Consider the following 16,562-nt stretch of genomic DNA (forward strand, 5'->3'; position numbering starts at 1 on the left):
CGGCACAATGAATCTGCAGGCAACCGAGATGAGCTTCGGAGCTTTAAAAGCTTACACTGATACAGCCATTATCTTCAACGGTGTAGAGCTTTTGGAGTTTTTCTCCCCATCTCTACTCAACTTTTAACTTTCAGAGCTTTCGCGCACGTATATCTGATGTGCCAGCGTCAAACCGCTTTGTGCTTGCGGATCTTCTTTTGCGAGCTCTACTTTACCGGGAGTATACATACGACGACCTGAGCTAGTGTGCCTCGCTGCATTTTCGCGTGAGTCAGAGGTGTCGCCGTTCTCCCACCCTCGCGTAGAACACACAATGTGGGCCGAAAGCTCAGTCGTTCGCGCGACGGATGGATGAACTTGGTATTTTTCAAAGCTCGCTCAAAGTTTATCGAGAGCACGCGCTTACAGCCACCCCCCCCCTCACTCTCTCTTTCTTTTTCATGGCAGGTGATGACGTTGCGCGTATACACCACCGGACGGTGACCGGCGAACGAGGCTATAGAATGTGGGTCGTACAACCTATCGGTTTTCAATCTAACGCGTCGGAGCTTTTATCGGTCAAAGGGAGGAAGGTGGCTATTTTTTTTAACAAAAGGGAATTCCCCAAAGTTGGTTCGAGCCTTACGAATGATAGGGCAGTTTTGTTACTTTACCTCCACGCGTGTATAGGTATAACTTGCTCGTAAATGTATGTATACCAATTGTGAAATGCTTTTCGCTGTCGTAAACAGGCCACAATGAGAACTCCAAAAATGATCATCACAGCAACGAGAACGATGATATGAATTTACTCTCATTTTATTAATATAAAACATTTACTTGTGAACAAAGCTCTCTGTTAACTTCCTTAACGGTAAACGGAAAACAATTGCAAACTATTCTCATCTGCTTAAATACGAGACTAACGAAGGGAAGTCCACGCGTGCAAGCTCAGCGAGCTTTAACAAGTACAGGTTTACAGATACGTGTGTCTATAGGCGTAGCTTTACATTTCAGTTATAAAAGTGACATCACCGATCGTCTCGTTTCTTCTTCTTCGTGACCGTTTAATTAAATACGCTCTAGTCGTCCCGTCAGCAACCTTTTTCCGCCACCACATTTTCATTTCCTTTCTATCCTCTCCTTCTGCTATCAGCACAGCTAAACACGTGCAGATTTTCAATACGTGCAGTTATACGTTTCCTGTCTCCCTGATGCCAACGTCACTTCGGGAAGTGCAAGTGCACAAAAAGTACATCATATGCATATTATGCATACACACCTACACATGAATATATTACGTCGCATCTTTGCATACCGTAAGTTAGTACGTGAACCGTAAGCACAATGTTTTGCGATGACGATCCTTTGGTGATTTATTTAATTTTTAAAGGACATTTTTACGCCCAAGGCTTGAGCCACGTAACAAAATTAATCGACCCAACTGTAGGGTTGAATACACTCTTGTAACATTGACGCGTTAAAACAATTTGAATTTTCCGCTTCTAAGACCACCACACTCTCGTTTGAAACTCGCGCTATCTCTCGTCCACCGCGCGAAGTTATGACACTCTTCCGATACCGACTATTCATGAAAATAAGAAAACATCGACGTGTGCATTACACACATGTATGTACATATATGCACACGAGATGCTCGTGCGCAAACGATAAAAAAAAAGGAGTCGTCAGCTGTGGGGGGAAGCAGAAAGAACATCGTCGCAGTTGAAAGGTAAACGCGCAGCGCGAGGTTTCCTCGGCACCGCCGTCCGTTCGATTGCTCTTCTCCTCGCACCCACCATTAACCGCATCCCACTGTGCTCTCTTCGCGCGTGTCAATACTTACGTCAATCACACCGGCACAAGTGCTCAAAGGCGACCAGGGCACGGCAGAAGAGTCGAAGTTGACCCGCAACGATAAGAGCGCGCACTGATAAGGCTGCGTTACCTTTTTTTCGCCTGTTCGCAGATAACGCTAAGGCGGAGGTCGGGACAATCCGAGGTTACGAGAAGGCGCGAAAATGACGACCCCAGAGACCGAGAACATCTTCGTCTTCGTTCCGAACATCATTGGTGAGTTTTTTTTTCCCTCCCTCGAGTTCTTTATTTACGTCTACACAGGGTCTGAGGACATTCAGAAGGGGCCACTTTGTTTGTTGTTTTCTTGCCTTAAAGGCTTGTCAAGGTCAAGGACTTGGTGGATTCATGGGCGGGACGGAGGATAAAAATTTTCAACACTAAGATAGAGCTAGCGCGAAAATGTGGACGCATTGTATATGACAAACAGAGACATGCCTCCCGGAGTATTTCAAAGTCTTCGTTTTATTGATTAAGTGTAACCCCTGGAGAGTTATTGCTTTATGCAATAGCTTTCAAAGTCAGTTGTCATCGAGCTTATTGTGTTAATACGTCGGAACGATGTTAATATTGTTTTCATGTAATGAAATAAAGAAAAAAAAGAAACAAAAGTAATTTTGCAATTTTTTGTGTGCAGGCTACGCAAGGATTATTTTGGCCCTCATATCGTTCTATTACATGCCAACGCATTATGCAGTGGCCGCTTGGTGTTACATTATTAGTGCACTGCTGGATGCTTTTGACGGACACGCGGCCCGGTACTTCAACCAGAGCACCAAGTTTGGAGGCATGCTAGATCAGTTGACCGACAGGGCAGGCACCATGTGCTTGTTGGTCACGCTGGCGCAATTTTATCCCGAATACACGTTCTGGTTTCAGATCAGCATGACCATCGACATTGTGTGCCACTGGATTTACTTGCACACGTATGTGTTTTATTTAACTATCTGCATTATCTGTGCTATTTAAAACCGATTATTTATTTTTTTGTACCAGTTGATGAGTATAATGCATGAAGATTAATTTAATTGTTATCAATGATAAATTTCTATTTCAGAACTGTTCTACAAGGAAAAACGAGTCATAAATTCGTAGACATGTCTGAAAATCCTATCATGAGCGTGTACTACACTAATCGTACAGTTTTGTTCTTTATGTGTGCTGGCAATGAAGCATTTTATTCAGCTCTGTATCTTTTGCATTTTACCGAAGGACCAGTGTGTAAGTTTCAATGATGCTTATTAATTTGCATAATATTGAATTAAAGCTATTAAAAATATGGTGTAAACTAACCATTTGTTAATCTTTTTGTTACAGTTGTTGGTATTAGTCTATTCAGAACTATAGCCTACTTGTCAGCACCAGTGGCAATTGTGAAAGCATTAATTTCTCTCCTTCACGGTTATGTGGCATGTATCAATTTAGGTATAATTGACGTGAAGGAAAGGGAGGCTTTACGTAAAGTAAAATAATTTATTTTATCTTAATCATTTCCAACTTGCTAGTCAAGATGATGAATGTGATTGTAACAATCTTCCCATATTCTATTTTATGTTAATACTCATAATGATAAGTCCCAAATGTATGTTTAATGTGTCTATGATCACCAAGTCAATTATAATTTCTACCTATCTATTTTGAATTTTGATGCTGGGCATCAATGATCTCAAACAAGAGTAAAAATCTCAAACAAATGGTTCTTGTAATATTAGATGCAATATTTAATCTGCTTCTGATAATTGTGACTACAGCATAATTAAGAGATCACCTTCATAAATTATTTTTTAAGTAGCTGTACTTATCATGTTGGACTATCAATAGCATTCAACTTAAAATATATACACATATAATATATTTTAATATAAAAAAGAAAAATGGCTGTTAGCTGTTTATGCAAGTGATACTATAGTTTGCATACTGAGTACATTCAAAGACTTGTTAATTACGTACTGTATTGATGATTCATAAATTAAAAATACAAATGGATTTAGATTTTGAAAATTACACTACAGAAAACACTATTTTTTCACATTTTTCTACAAAATTTATAATATAACCAACAGTTTCTTTAGAAAAACAGTCTTTGAGGTACTTCAATCATCATTAATTTATTTTTCCATTGACATGTAAGGGAGCTCTCTATTTCGATGTATTTTTCAAATCATTCAAAATTGTCTGACATTACTCAATAAAATGATATACTTCATGTTACTTCCAATAATTGTTATTTTACTAACTATTCAAATATTGCCTGTCTCACTTTTATTTTATTCTTTTATAGATAACTTGGAAAAAGTCACGAGTTTCTGCGTTTATAGTAGATTGACAATGTAACGTATGAAAAAACCCTAATCTGCATTATGCCGATTATTTTTGTACAGATAAAATCGTGACTCTTTGACAACAAACGATTTGCTAAAAATAACCCATTCATTAGATAATGTCTTGTCAAAAAAAAGCACCATAAGGCCAGTACTTATTTTGAAATACAACAAGAAAATACTAAAATTATGATACCCCATGTTTACATAGGTTCAACAGGAACTGAAAAAACTCTCAAAATTTCGATTTTCAAACGTCAATTCGTCGAAATTAGCTCTGACGAAAAAATTCCGATACTCTCGAGAATGAACGTTGAACGCGAAGCAAAACAAATTACGTAAAGTTGCATGTATCATTGGCGTTCTACAAAGAAAAAAAAAAAGAAATAGAAACGCCAGACCCGACAGAAGGAGATTAGCAAGACATTAATTACACCAGCAGCAGCTCCCGACTGGGACTTCGTTTACACACTTGGTCTTCGAGAACGTAAAGCTCGTTTAGTAGAAAATTTGGCTATGTCATTGAAAACTCTCTTGTTCTCTTTTTTCGCCCATCATTAATATCATATCTGCTGATAAGAAATTACACGCGTTTACAATAAGAGTATGCATGCATGAGTCTTTAGTAACGAAAAAAACAATAAGGTGCTGCTGCTGGTGCGGCCCAGTCGGTACCATCTCATCTGGAGTGTTACGATGACGAAAACGAAAGACCCGGGTAGCCGATCAACTTCCTGGTACCCTGCTACCAAGATATAACCCCGAAAACAAACAATAGTCACGAGCCTAGGAAAAACAAACAGCCTGGAGAAAGTTGTTGGAAAAAATAAAAAAACTAACCTCCAAAAGTCCGCGAGCCTTAGGTTGCACTACTTCTCTGCAGCAGCTAAGTTCTGTGTCCTCTGGGAGGAAACCACTGCTCTGGTATTACTCTTCAAGCCTGTCTTGTTCTCCTCTGTCTGAACCAAACTGCTACAACAAGTGTGTGCGCTCTCCCCGATGATACTTATTCTACTGTTGCTGCTGCTAGGTATAGTTCTCTGTACTGTTTGCCTTCGGGCGGGCCTTGGTTGATGCCAGTCACGTTATTTTCTGCAGAACGCCATGTTTCTACGGCTTTGCTTTGAACCCATGTTGTCGGCTATAACGTAATGTACCTATTCTATCTGTGTATATATATTTACTTACCTCTCGATATTTAAAATATAAAAAATTTCAACGATATAATGATATATTATGGATGAAAAACAATAATTTAAATTTACGTACATCAAATCTGATTACTAACCCAAACAGATCACTCGAATCAACTTACCAATAATAGTTATTATTTAGTTATGATTGAACAGGTTACTTAATTATTACAGTATTCGTAAAAAATTCAAATTAGCCATTCACCGATATTACATCGATGAAATGAGACAAATAACCAATTATTGATATCAGTCTATAAGTATTGAGGCTTTCGTTCAGGTCAGTACCGACAATTATTGTGTCCAAAGCTAAAAATCAATCAGTGCCATCTCACGCGGCTGATTTCGTACTAAAAAAAACAACCCACAGTAGGTTCCTATCATATCGACCATGACTACGGCCTTTTCGTTGACTGGCAGATATATATATACATCCTTCAACTTTTCGAAAAAAAAATATACATATATTTACATTGGATTTTTTCATTCTGGTAAAGAGAGCATGGACCGCGTTGCACGGTGTAAGATATACGTGAAGTGATGTGCAGTAATTATAGTAATCATTACTTAAATAGTACTATATGGTCGATTTTATTAAACCATATAAGTAGAATATCTATATTTTGGAGGTCAATTTTCGAATAAAAGATTAACGGTAAACTTGCCGCAAACAGCATAAACAATGTTAACTTTACATTTTCTATCTACAACATTAGTTGCGGCTGGTTTATAATTAATTCCATGGCACTACTGTAAGTAGTAATAATTATTTTGATCAGCGCCATCTAGCGTTGCGGATTTCTGAACTAAAAAGTGGCCCTAAACTTTTCAGCCAGAGCTTTAGCGCGTAGAGCCATTTAGTCAAGTATAAACCAGCCGCAACTCATGATGAAGCTATAAAATGAAAAAATAACGATACGTATGTTTTTGGCGGCAAGTTAACAATCTATTTTTTACTCGATAATTCATCTTCAAAAGTATAAATACATAGGAGGTCGATTTTTTGATAGAAAATAAATTGTTAACTTGCCGCCAAAAACACACGTATCGTTATTTTTTGATTTTATGGCTTCATCATAAGTTGCGGCTGGTTTTTAATTGATTAAACAGCTCTAATCCTGATTGCGCTGATTCAGAATTTTAGGAGCCACTTTTGGCCAAAAAAATAAAGACCGCTAGATGGCGCTGATCCAAATAGTTATTGCTATTTACAGTAAAGTCTTTTTAATAATTATAAACCAGCCGCAAATAATCTTATGAACAGAAGATAAATAGTTGACATTTTCTATGCTTTTTGCGGCAAGTTTACAATTTATCTTTTATCAAAAAATCGATCACTACTAGTAAATAAATATTCTATTTATCTTATACGGCTTATAAAATCTACCATATTTACAAAATTCCAATACTTTAGACCTTTTACCATTTACTCACGGAAGCACAGCCCTTTAATTTTATAGTTTAAATAAACAGTTAATCCAACATGGACCATTACAACATTTTTAAGGATTAATCAAAATGAATTTATTATATAAAACAACTTGTTAACTTTTAATGTTTGAAATCATTTAACAGTGTACATACAAGGTCACTTAAATTAAAAAATTAATCAAGGTAGGATGGGAAGAATCTGCTTCTGCAGACTTACAATAAGATTTAAGAGCTGCTTGTATAATCATCATCAATTATTTGTAAAATGTAAAACAAATAAAGCTCTTTGTTTGATTAACAAATTTTCTTTGTTATCCAAATAAACACAAATCCTTAGCATAAAATTATGAATTTTCACATTCTTTATATCTGAAACAACTCTCATTAAGTGAGATCCAATGCTCCATTTTTAGGAGACTCTTCCTGTGTGACTGAACTTCTTTTTTAAGCCTTTTTTCTTCAGTTGTCTCTTTTGGACTTATTACTTTACGTATCTATTTAAACGTTGTTCAAGATTTCTGTAACACAAATCTTGGTATGTACATATTATATAAGTTAACTGTTTATTTAAACTATAAAGTTAAAGGGCTGTGCTTCCGTGAGTTAATGGTAAAAGGTCTAAAGTATTGGAATTTTGTAAATATGGTAGATTTTATAAGCCGTAGAAGATAAATAGAATATTTATTTACATGTGGTGATCGATTTTTTGATAAAAGATAAATTGTAAACTTGCCGCAAGAAGCATAGAAAATGTCAACTATTTATCTTCTGTTCATAAGATTATTTGCGGCTGGTTTATAATTATTAAAAAGACTTTACTGTAAATAGCAATAACTATTTGGATCAGCGCCATCTAGCGGTCTTTATTTTTTTGGCCAAAAGTGGCTCCTAAAATTCTGAATCAGCGCAATCAAGATTAGAGCTGTTTAATCAATTAAAAACCAGCCGCAACTTATGATGAAGCCATAAAATCAAAAAATAACGATACGTGTGTTTTTGGCGGCAAGTTAACAATTTATTTTCTATCAAAAAATCGACCTCCTATGTATTTATACTTTTGAAGATGAATTATCGAGTAAAAAATAGATTGTTAACTTGCCGCCAAAAACATAGGTATCGTTATTTTTTCATTTTATAGCTTCATCATGAGTTGCGGCTGGTTTATACTTGACTAAATGGCTCTACGCGCTAAAGCTCTGGCTGAAAAGTTTAGGGCCACTTTTTAGTTCAGAAATCCGCAACGCTAGATGGCGCTGATCAAAATAATTATTACTACTTACAGTAGTGCCATGGAATTAATTATAAACCAGCCGCAACTAATGTTGTAGATAGAAAATGTAAAGTTAACATTGTTTATGCTGTTTGCGGCAAGTTTACCGTTAATCTTTTATTCGAAAATTGACCTCCAAAATATAGATATTCTACTTATATGGTTTAATAAAATCGACCAAATAGCACTATTTAAGTAATGATTACTATAATTACTACACATAAACATAACTTTACGTACATCTTTCACCGTGCTCTCTTTACCAGAATGATAAAGTCAGAGGCTGTGTACTCGTATTACTCGTACGTGTTTTTGTTTCAACTGTTTCAAGTTTCAAGTAAACTGTATACATGATTAATAGTTTTTTTTTTTAATAACAGTAAAGAGTTTTTGAAAATGAAATAATAAAACTTCTGAGTAATTTGCAAGATATTTTATTAAGAAAATATATATATATTTTTTTTTAACCAGCATCAAATGATGAACTAATAAATAATGATGATAACGTTACTTTCATTTTCGCAAGTAACAAAGCTTATCGTGTATTTTTAAGATTTTTCATTTCATCATCGAATCATAAATAAATATTCATTTATACATTACAATGAAAAAGAAATACCTATGCTTTGCAAAGACATTGATATGCTTTGTTTAACATATTTTTATAAATTGAAGTGTCGGTACATAAAAAGTCATGTTCTACTCACTCCTTATGGCTTTACAATAAATATTTTATAAATGACGTCTTGCAAAGAATTCGTACAAAATAAATTTTTTCACCATCAGAGTCATATTTAATAGAAAAAACTATTGTAACAAAAAAGTTATAAAGAAATCTTGCATGTAAATTTGTGCCTTAAAAACATTGTCGAACTTTTATTGAAAAAACATTTCACATTAATACTTAAAAGTGTATCAATTATTCACGTAATACAACGATTTCTTCATTTTCATACAGTGCATCAGTTCTTGAAGGATAGACTGATTTCATATTACCTTCCAAGTCAACAATTTTCACTTGCTCAACATACAATTCATTGAAACCATTTTCCGAGTTGCTATTTTCGCACCCCAGGCCTTGGACTACCAATTCTTTTAAGAATTCATCCAAAACTTTTCTAAAACATAAATATCGTGTATAAATAAATTGATTTTATTTCATAAAGTATATATACTTGATAAGTAAGCTGTTTAAAAAAATGAAATTAATATGTACTTGCACATCTGTTGACCAGTATTACTTGTTACTTCAACAAACATTGTTTTAGTATTAGACGACATTTTTGTAATATCACTGTTTGTTATTGGTGGAAAAGATATTACTTGATCTTTGGAATCTAATAAACATGGGTAAACGGGCTTTCCCTCCAAAAGATACAAATATTTATGTATGCCAGAATAAACGTTGCGTTTTTTTTCTTTTCGAAGATTATCAGCCTCAGTTTGCAGTTGCTGAAAAAGCTCAGCAGCAGTTATTGTTTTAGTCCTCATCAGAGGTTTAATTTTAAACTCATTTGGAGCTTTAGCAGTGTAAGTCAAATCACCTGTAAAATAAAAAATGTTTGAATCCAGTGGACTAAAGAAACAGTTGAACTAATAGGTACTAGCCACATACCAGCAGTAAGTAAATCAAAATCATGAGTAGCCAAAGTTGCTGCATTTCTTTTTTCACAGATACCTTCATGAAGTCTAGTTTGCAACTGAATGAATTTTTTAAACATCTCGTCTGTAAAGGTTAAATTTTTGACAATACATCCAAGGATGTAAGGTCTGACCTTTTTTACATCTTCTGTCACTTTTATTACAGGAATACTGTCAGATACTTTTAAAATGTGCAACTTGTGAGCAGCTTTTTCAACGGCTGCATTCAAACTTTCATTTTCAGAGATTCCTCTATTCTTTTTGCCTTTCTTTGATTTAGCATTGCTAGAAACAGCTACATTGCCGACTTTAGTACAGTGCTGATGCACATAATCTAAAACTTGCTTCATACGACCTTGATCAACCAGCTTTGACAATCGTTTGTCTGCTAGTTTATTGCCCTTTAAATTTAAATCTTTTAATTTGATACAGTCTGCTAATTCACCTGGCACCACTATATTAGGAAGTTATTACTTATTATTTACTCTAACATGAAAATTACTTTATTGTATACTCAAAACCACAAGTTACCTGAAATTTGATTGTTACCCAAATCCAAAAGTTTCAACAACGGCAAAACACAAATGTTTGATGGGATTTCTTTGATTAAATTATCGTTTACTCTGACTTCGGCAAGATGAACCAACTCGGGGTAACAGATATCAGGAAAAACTTCAAACCTATTGTTGGACAAGTCCAAACTGCAGAGCTTGACATTTGATACTTGGGATGGCAAAAACCTGAGCAAATTCAAGCCAAGATTCAAGGTCATCAGTTGTGGCAAGTTTTCGAATTCCGTAGGTAGTTCTTCAAGTTTATTTCTCGAACAATCTAGCACTTTGAGCTTGCTTAGCTTATCAATACTGGAGGGTAGTTTTTTGATGGCGTTTGAGTGAAGCACGAGATTGGTCAAGTTTTTTAGATTCCCAATTCCGTTAGGTACTATCTCGAGACCAGTATGATTGATATTGAGGTAATTTAAGCCACTTAGCTCAAAAAGCGCCGGATCAATGCCACTGTCTGCTATTTTTTGTGATACATCTGCACCAGAGAGTACCAGCTCGTGTCGGTTTTCCTTCACAACTTGCGTGATTTCGTGCCAAGTTTGAGCCATTTCACTGAATGACGATTTAAATGCCGTAAGTTTGACAGTTCCAACGTCGAATGACAAAGGTAAACCTTTGTGATGGCCCTTGTTTACCCTAGGGATTTGAGGTTATGTGGCAGCGACACATGCGTCTGAAATAAAAATATAATCATATCAATCAATTTATCTGCTGCTAAACAACAAATACAAAACTCTTTCACAACAAATGAACAAACCTGTGCACACGGGATAAATGGCATTCGCGTGTACTGATTTTGCTAAGTGTAAAACTCGCGTAACTCGCGTTGTTATTGCCGGCAATAAAATATATACGCGCACTATTGGATTTATATATAATATATACACACATCATATAATATATACCTATGTAATCGGTGCATCGTCATTTCAAAATTACGAGACAATCGTGTTTTTCTTCGTAGATTTTCATTATTATTTTCTTTCTAACACTTCAAAAATATGTAGAGTTTCATTGAATGGCAATGATTGTTATTATTAATTTACAGATTCATGTTCAGTGCAGCACACATTTTAAAATGTATTAATCACTACTTAGTAAGTAGGACCAAATATTTTGTAAACAACATTGTTATTATTTATGCACAACACATTTGTTACCCAATATCTCGTTATCGCTTGTTTGTCAAACCAATACACTGATGGGTACATCATCGAAATCTCGTCGTGATCGTAATGGTAATTTCATAATTTTTGATCGATAAAATGTACGAATACCCACGATGATTTCACCATACCAGATGACCTATTATTGTTTTCATGGTTTCATTAAAAAATCCCCGATTCTATGAAGCAATACATGTATTAGTCACAATAAGTTTGGCGCACTTCTTTGTCCTCTATAGCGTGCGAAATTCTGTTATCAAGGGAAAAAAAAATGTTTATCTACAAAATTACGATGCACGTACATAAGTTATTATCAAATCAAAAAAAGGTAAAAAAAAGAAAATTAACAAAAGGCAAGTCAACAACCGCTTAATTTATTCACCAAATTCTGTTTGGCGAATGTAAAAAAAAATTTCTTTCAATTCAAAGGTCAAATATAGGTATACATCAAATGTGAAAGTGAAAAAAAAATCTTTTTTTTTCTCTCTTCTCTACGCACTTTGTTGTGAAGTATCCATACAAATATGGTTATTAAGATAAATTTATCAGAAGTAATGCTTTTTGTCTTTAAAATAGACATTTTACTTTAAAAGGACATGTACATCCGTTTATCTCTATCGAACAACGTAACATTTAGAAGCGTAGTGTAACATTCGATTATTTTATACCGGTTTTTTTACCGATTTCTACTACTTTTTATTAATTTGTTTTCGTAATTTTTTTTTTCTTTTTCGCAAACAGGTAAGTAGACGCATCGGGTCCCTACTGCTAAAATAGCTTTATCTAGTAATGAAATGAGGAAATGCTACAAGGGAGTGTGGAGTGGCAGGCCGACCGGATACTATAGGTAAAAAAAACAAGGAAAGGAAGCGTCGACACGTCCGAACGAGGAAACAACAGTTGTTGGACACCTTGATAAGGGATTTTTTTAACTTCCTTCCTTTTCTTCGGGGTGAAAATAGCTGATTGCTCGAATAGCATGAATTTCAATTATACTTACTTTAACCACATCACTCCTTGCAACGAGCAAAGACTTTTTTTTTTTTTTTTAACAAAAAGAAGCCAATTCACGGAATCAAATTGGTTGGAGGACACTCGTGCTTGAAAATCCACAAAACAAACAGTGTCAGTGATAGCTCTCTATTTCGGAGCTCAAGGTCCTCGTTGATAGCGAAAAAAAAAAAAAAAAAATCTCGCATCATAAACGCCTCGTACAGGTATACCGATTGCATTCGCGTCAATGGTTCACAGGTATTGTAACAACCGTCAATATCGTTATCAAATTCCATGAATTTTCGGTTTAAAGTCCACGACCTTTACCCGCGCGACGTAACATCAAGCCTTGAGATTTTTGAGAATCAAGTCATGCGATTTTTGTAGCCATTATTTGCAAAAAAAAAAGAAAGAAAAAAAAGAAACCTTTGGTGTTTCGAGTTGAATAGAGAGTTACACGTCTTCAATTCACATAAATATAGCATCGTATTATTATTATTATTATTAGATAAAAGGACAATAAAGCGACGACCTCACTGGTATATCTCCACAATTCACGGGCTCTGCGAATCCGGAAAAGCCCAACGTCTGGAGTTGAAGAACCGCGTCCGAGGCATCATCGGGACAAAGAAGAAGTGGACGCGGCAGCTTCCGGTCTTGGACGTATCCACCACGCCCATGTTCATACACATGTTGGTAAACTCGAGCGCACCAGCATGAACAACAATTATATAATAATAAAAACAATGAGCGCGTCTGTACATCTTTATCTTTGCTGGCCCCGATACTATACACGTCCCCTGTCAACGAGTCACTCGCGTATTTCGTATATAGGTGGGGTTCCTTTCTTAGCCGGTTGGTATATAAAGTCGCCGACTGCCGCCGGTTCATTTATCAGTGCATATGCGCTTCTCTTGCCGATTCCTCAAATACCTTGTCTCTCTGTTTTGAGGAATTTTCTTTCTTTTTTTTTTTTTTTTTCAGTTTTCGTTTTTTCACTGATTGTCGGTGCTTGTGATTATATTGACCCAAGGTAGGTACAGAGTGGCGTTATTATAATTTTTTATTCAATTTTTATTCGATCATTGTCGGGAGTGTCAGTCGTGGGAGAGTATAACCATTAGGGACGCCGTAAAAAAAATCGGTAAAGTCTCTGCCGATGTTTATCATCTTCGACGAGTCATTTGTACATTTATCGTCGATTGTTCTATACACGCGATGCGAATCGACACGGCTGATAAATGTTAATTGTACTAAAATTGCACTTTCAATCAAAAATACGCACATCAGAGCCGAATAGAGTGGCAATAGTATAGTACCAGTAATAAAAAAAAAAAAAAGAAAAATCCCATCGCACAGGTGCAGAGTCGAAGATGCCAAAAAAGCTCCCCGCTCCGGTGATAGCCGGTCTCCTGGTGCTTGCGAGCTCGTGCACGGCATGGCCCTTCCTCGACCAAACCTTAGGCCCGACGACCGAGCCACACCGGACCGATCCATCCGATCTGGGGGCGATAGTGATCCGCGACGACGACGAGGAGGAGTACGACGTGGTGGACAACTCGGTGGAGGAGGGCGAGGCTTGGTCGGACGGTGAGTTGTCGGGGCACCTCGAGCACCTCGAGGGCCGGCTGTTTGGCTCGCCGAGCAACGAGACGGGCGCCCGGGTGGACGGTTGGCACGAGGGTCTGGGCGTCAATCCGGAGGAGCTGGGCGAGTACGCCGAGGGCGACATACTCTACCCCCTCGCGATGTCTCGGAACGGGGTCAAGGTCAGGGAAAAAAAAAAAAAAAAAAAAAAAGCACGTTTATACATAAATCGATCGAGAGGGGGAGAATGAATAATCGTTCCAAATGATATTGCAGGCTGAGAGCGCCCGCTGGCCGAACGGGGTGGTGCCCTTCGTCATCAGTCCGTACTTCAGTGAGGATATACCATTTATGATTATCCATACACATAATATAAATATATTGGAGGTAAAGAAGAAATAAAGTGTTATATTATTGACAATGAACAGACGAGCAACAGCAGAGGGTCATAAGGGAGGCGATGCTCGATTACCACAAGCACACGTGCGTCAAGTTCAAGCCGTACGCCGGCGAGGAGTCGGACTACCTGCGCATCACGGCGGGGAAAACCGGGTGTTGGAGCAGCGTCGGGCGCATGGGCGGCAGGCAAGACTTGAACCTGCAGGTGCCCGGTTGCGTGGCGAGGAAGGGCACCGTCATACACGAGCTCATGCACGTGGTGGGATTTTTGCACGAGCAGAGTCGCCACGAGCGCGACCAGTACGTCAGTGTACAGTGGCAGAACATCAATCCGGGTAAGTTTCGGGGGAGCTTTTTTTTTTTCAATGGTTACTGCAGTTTCTTGGGTGTGTGGACAACGATTAGGAATCACTGACAAATGTATTTTACATCCATTCGATTGATTCATCATCCATTTCAACAAAAAATCAAACCTTAACAAGCAAACGTTAAGTTTTGAGTTTACTTTATTTGTCACACTTAGCGATAAAACTACGGCGATGATAAAGTGTTTGAATTAAGAGACAATTCAGTTATTTTTAAATGTAGTTATAATAATAAGCGAACTTTTTTCCATATGTGATCAAAATAATTAAAATAATCGTCATTGGAAACGGTTGTTTATAAAAAATGGCCATGTCTAGTACACATACAGGAAAAAAGGCATCCCTCGCCAGGCATGTAATAACGAAATATATAAATGTTACATTAAGGTCGCGAGTCCAACTTTGAAAAGTCGCGCATGAGCACGACCGAGGCTTTCGGCATAGGCTACGACTACGGCAGCGTCATGCATTACTCTGCCCGAGCCTTTTCCCGTAATGGCCAACCCACGATCATTCCCAAGGTGAGTACCCGTACCTCAGCTCTTATAGGCACACTTTGCCCTAAAGATGTGTGTATATATATATATATATATATATATATGTATACGTGCGCGCAAACACGAGCTCTCGCAATACAAAGACGGAAAGCGAAATGAGATAAAGCCTCTGTTTTGACGCCAGGCTGTATTGGGAGCATCGAGATAGGTGTCAGCCTTTCCCACAAGTTATTGAAGCCGTTGCTTTTATTTGCAAAGATTTTTATTTTTACACCACTCGTAAAGATTGCCCTCCTCCCCACCTCGCTCCTTTTTTTTTTTTTTTTTTTTTTTTTTTTTTTTTTTTTTTCACGAGGCGACCCAAAAACCTTTAGTTCTGGAAAAGCTCTATTGCTTTGAAGGACTTTCTAATTGAAAAACTTATCTGTTTTTTTTTTTTTTTTTTTTTTTTTTCCTTTCAATACGAAGTAATACAGAGACTTGGGAGACCCTAAAAATTTCATACACACGTAGGGTAGTTTAAAGCTCGTCTTGTTCGATGGTACCCTAACTACGACTGCAGGTAATGCCGCTTTCATTTGGGGCTCTAATGTCCTCGACGTTATTAGAGTATTCGTTTTTCGAGGCGATATCATTGAGGGCGCGTAAATTGAGATATTCACCAAATTTGTGCGTTATTTTTATTATTATTATTATTATTTTTTTAAAATTGTATTTGCGATGCTACGAGCGCTCAGATAACAAACAACCTCGCCGAAAAGATATAATTCGTGAGTGTTTGTTCTCCCGTGTTTTTTTTTTTTTTTTTTTTTTTTCAATTAGTAGATGTGTATGTATTCTGTATCGTAAAATTTTCCAGACGTACTCCATCGACAGCATTGGTCAGCGGGAGGGTTTCAGCGTGAGGGACATAAAAAAAATACGAAGGATGTACAGGTGCAGCAGCCGAAGACGCCACTACGGCGCTAACCTTTGAAAACCAAATTTATGGCAGTGAAGCAAAGTCGAGTCATGTTCTACTTCAAACTTTTTTTTTTTTTTTTTTTTTTTTCTTTTTTTTATCAAAGCTAAGTGATAACTACCTACGTGTATCTGTAAACACGTTTGGGTGTGTTTGTGTGTACATACTTTGTATTCGTATGTACCTAACATATTATGTTGATGTTTAATCGAGAATCAAGCGCTAGTCCATAACAATATTACTTGCCAAGTTTTTGTTTGTGAGAATTTGGATACGTTTATTGTTTTGTAATTAATTCCAAGGTATTACTATTATTGTACGACGACCCTCTATACG

General features: G+C 36.9%; 3 protein-coding genes across 3 annotated transcripts; 2 read left to right on the forward strand and 1 right to left on the reverse strand.

The window, feature by feature from the left end:
* Positions 1-1,663: 1,663 nt before the first annotated feature.
* Positions 1,664-4,047, forward strand: Pis (phosphatidylinositol synthase). Its single transcript, XM_014364373.3, has 5 exons — positions 1,664-1,711; positions 1,949-2,052; positions 2,474-2,762; positions 2,894-3,057; positions 3,154-4,047. The coding sequence occupies exons 2-5, from the start codon at positions 2,001-2,003 to the stop codon at positions 3,306-3,308; spliced, it is 660 nt and encodes a 219-aa protein (XP_014219859.2). The 5' UTR covers positions 1,664-1,711; positions 1,949-2,000; the 3' UTR covers positions 3,309-4,047.
* Positions 4,048-8,563: 4,516 nt separating this feature from the next.
* Positions 8,564-11,112, reverse strand: LOC106646961 (leucine-rich repeat-containing protein 47). Its single transcript, XM_014363193.2, has 5 exons — positions 11,016-11,112; positions 10,224-10,931; positions 9,667-10,146; positions 9,268-9,595; positions 8,564-9,169 (listed from the first exon to the last, which is right to left on the reverse strand). The coding sequence occupies exons 2-5, from the start codon at positions 10,804-10,806 to the stop codon at positions 8,971-8,973; spliced, it is 1,590 nt and encodes a 529-aa protein (XP_014218679.1). The 5' UTR covers positions 10,807-10,931; positions 11,016-11,112; the 3' UTR covers positions 8,564-8,970.
* A 2,678-nt stretch (positions 11,113-13,790) lies between these two features.
* Positions 13,791-16,241, forward strand: LOC106639407 (seminal metalloprotease 1). Its single transcript, XM_014353056.2, has 5 exons — positions 13,791-14,186; positions 14,281-14,338; positions 14,433-14,738; positions 15,156-15,289; positions 16,125-16,241. Exons 1-5 carry the CDS (start codon positions 13,791-13,793, stop codon positions 16,239-16,241), a joined length of 1,011 nt encoding a protein of 336 aa, XP_014208542.2.
* Positions 16,242-16,562: the final 321 nt, after the last annotated feature.

The sequence above is a fragment of the Copidosoma floridanum genome, unplaced genomic scaffold (assembly GCF_036245765.1).
Source record: "Copidosoma floridanum isolate Cflo_tuat_1 unplaced genomic scaffold, Cflo_Japanese_pri ptg000030l, whole genome shotgun sequence".
Classification (NCBI taxonomy): domain Eukaryota; kingdom Metazoa; phylum Arthropoda; class Insecta; order Hymenoptera; family Encyrtidae; genus Copidosoma; species Copidosoma floridanum.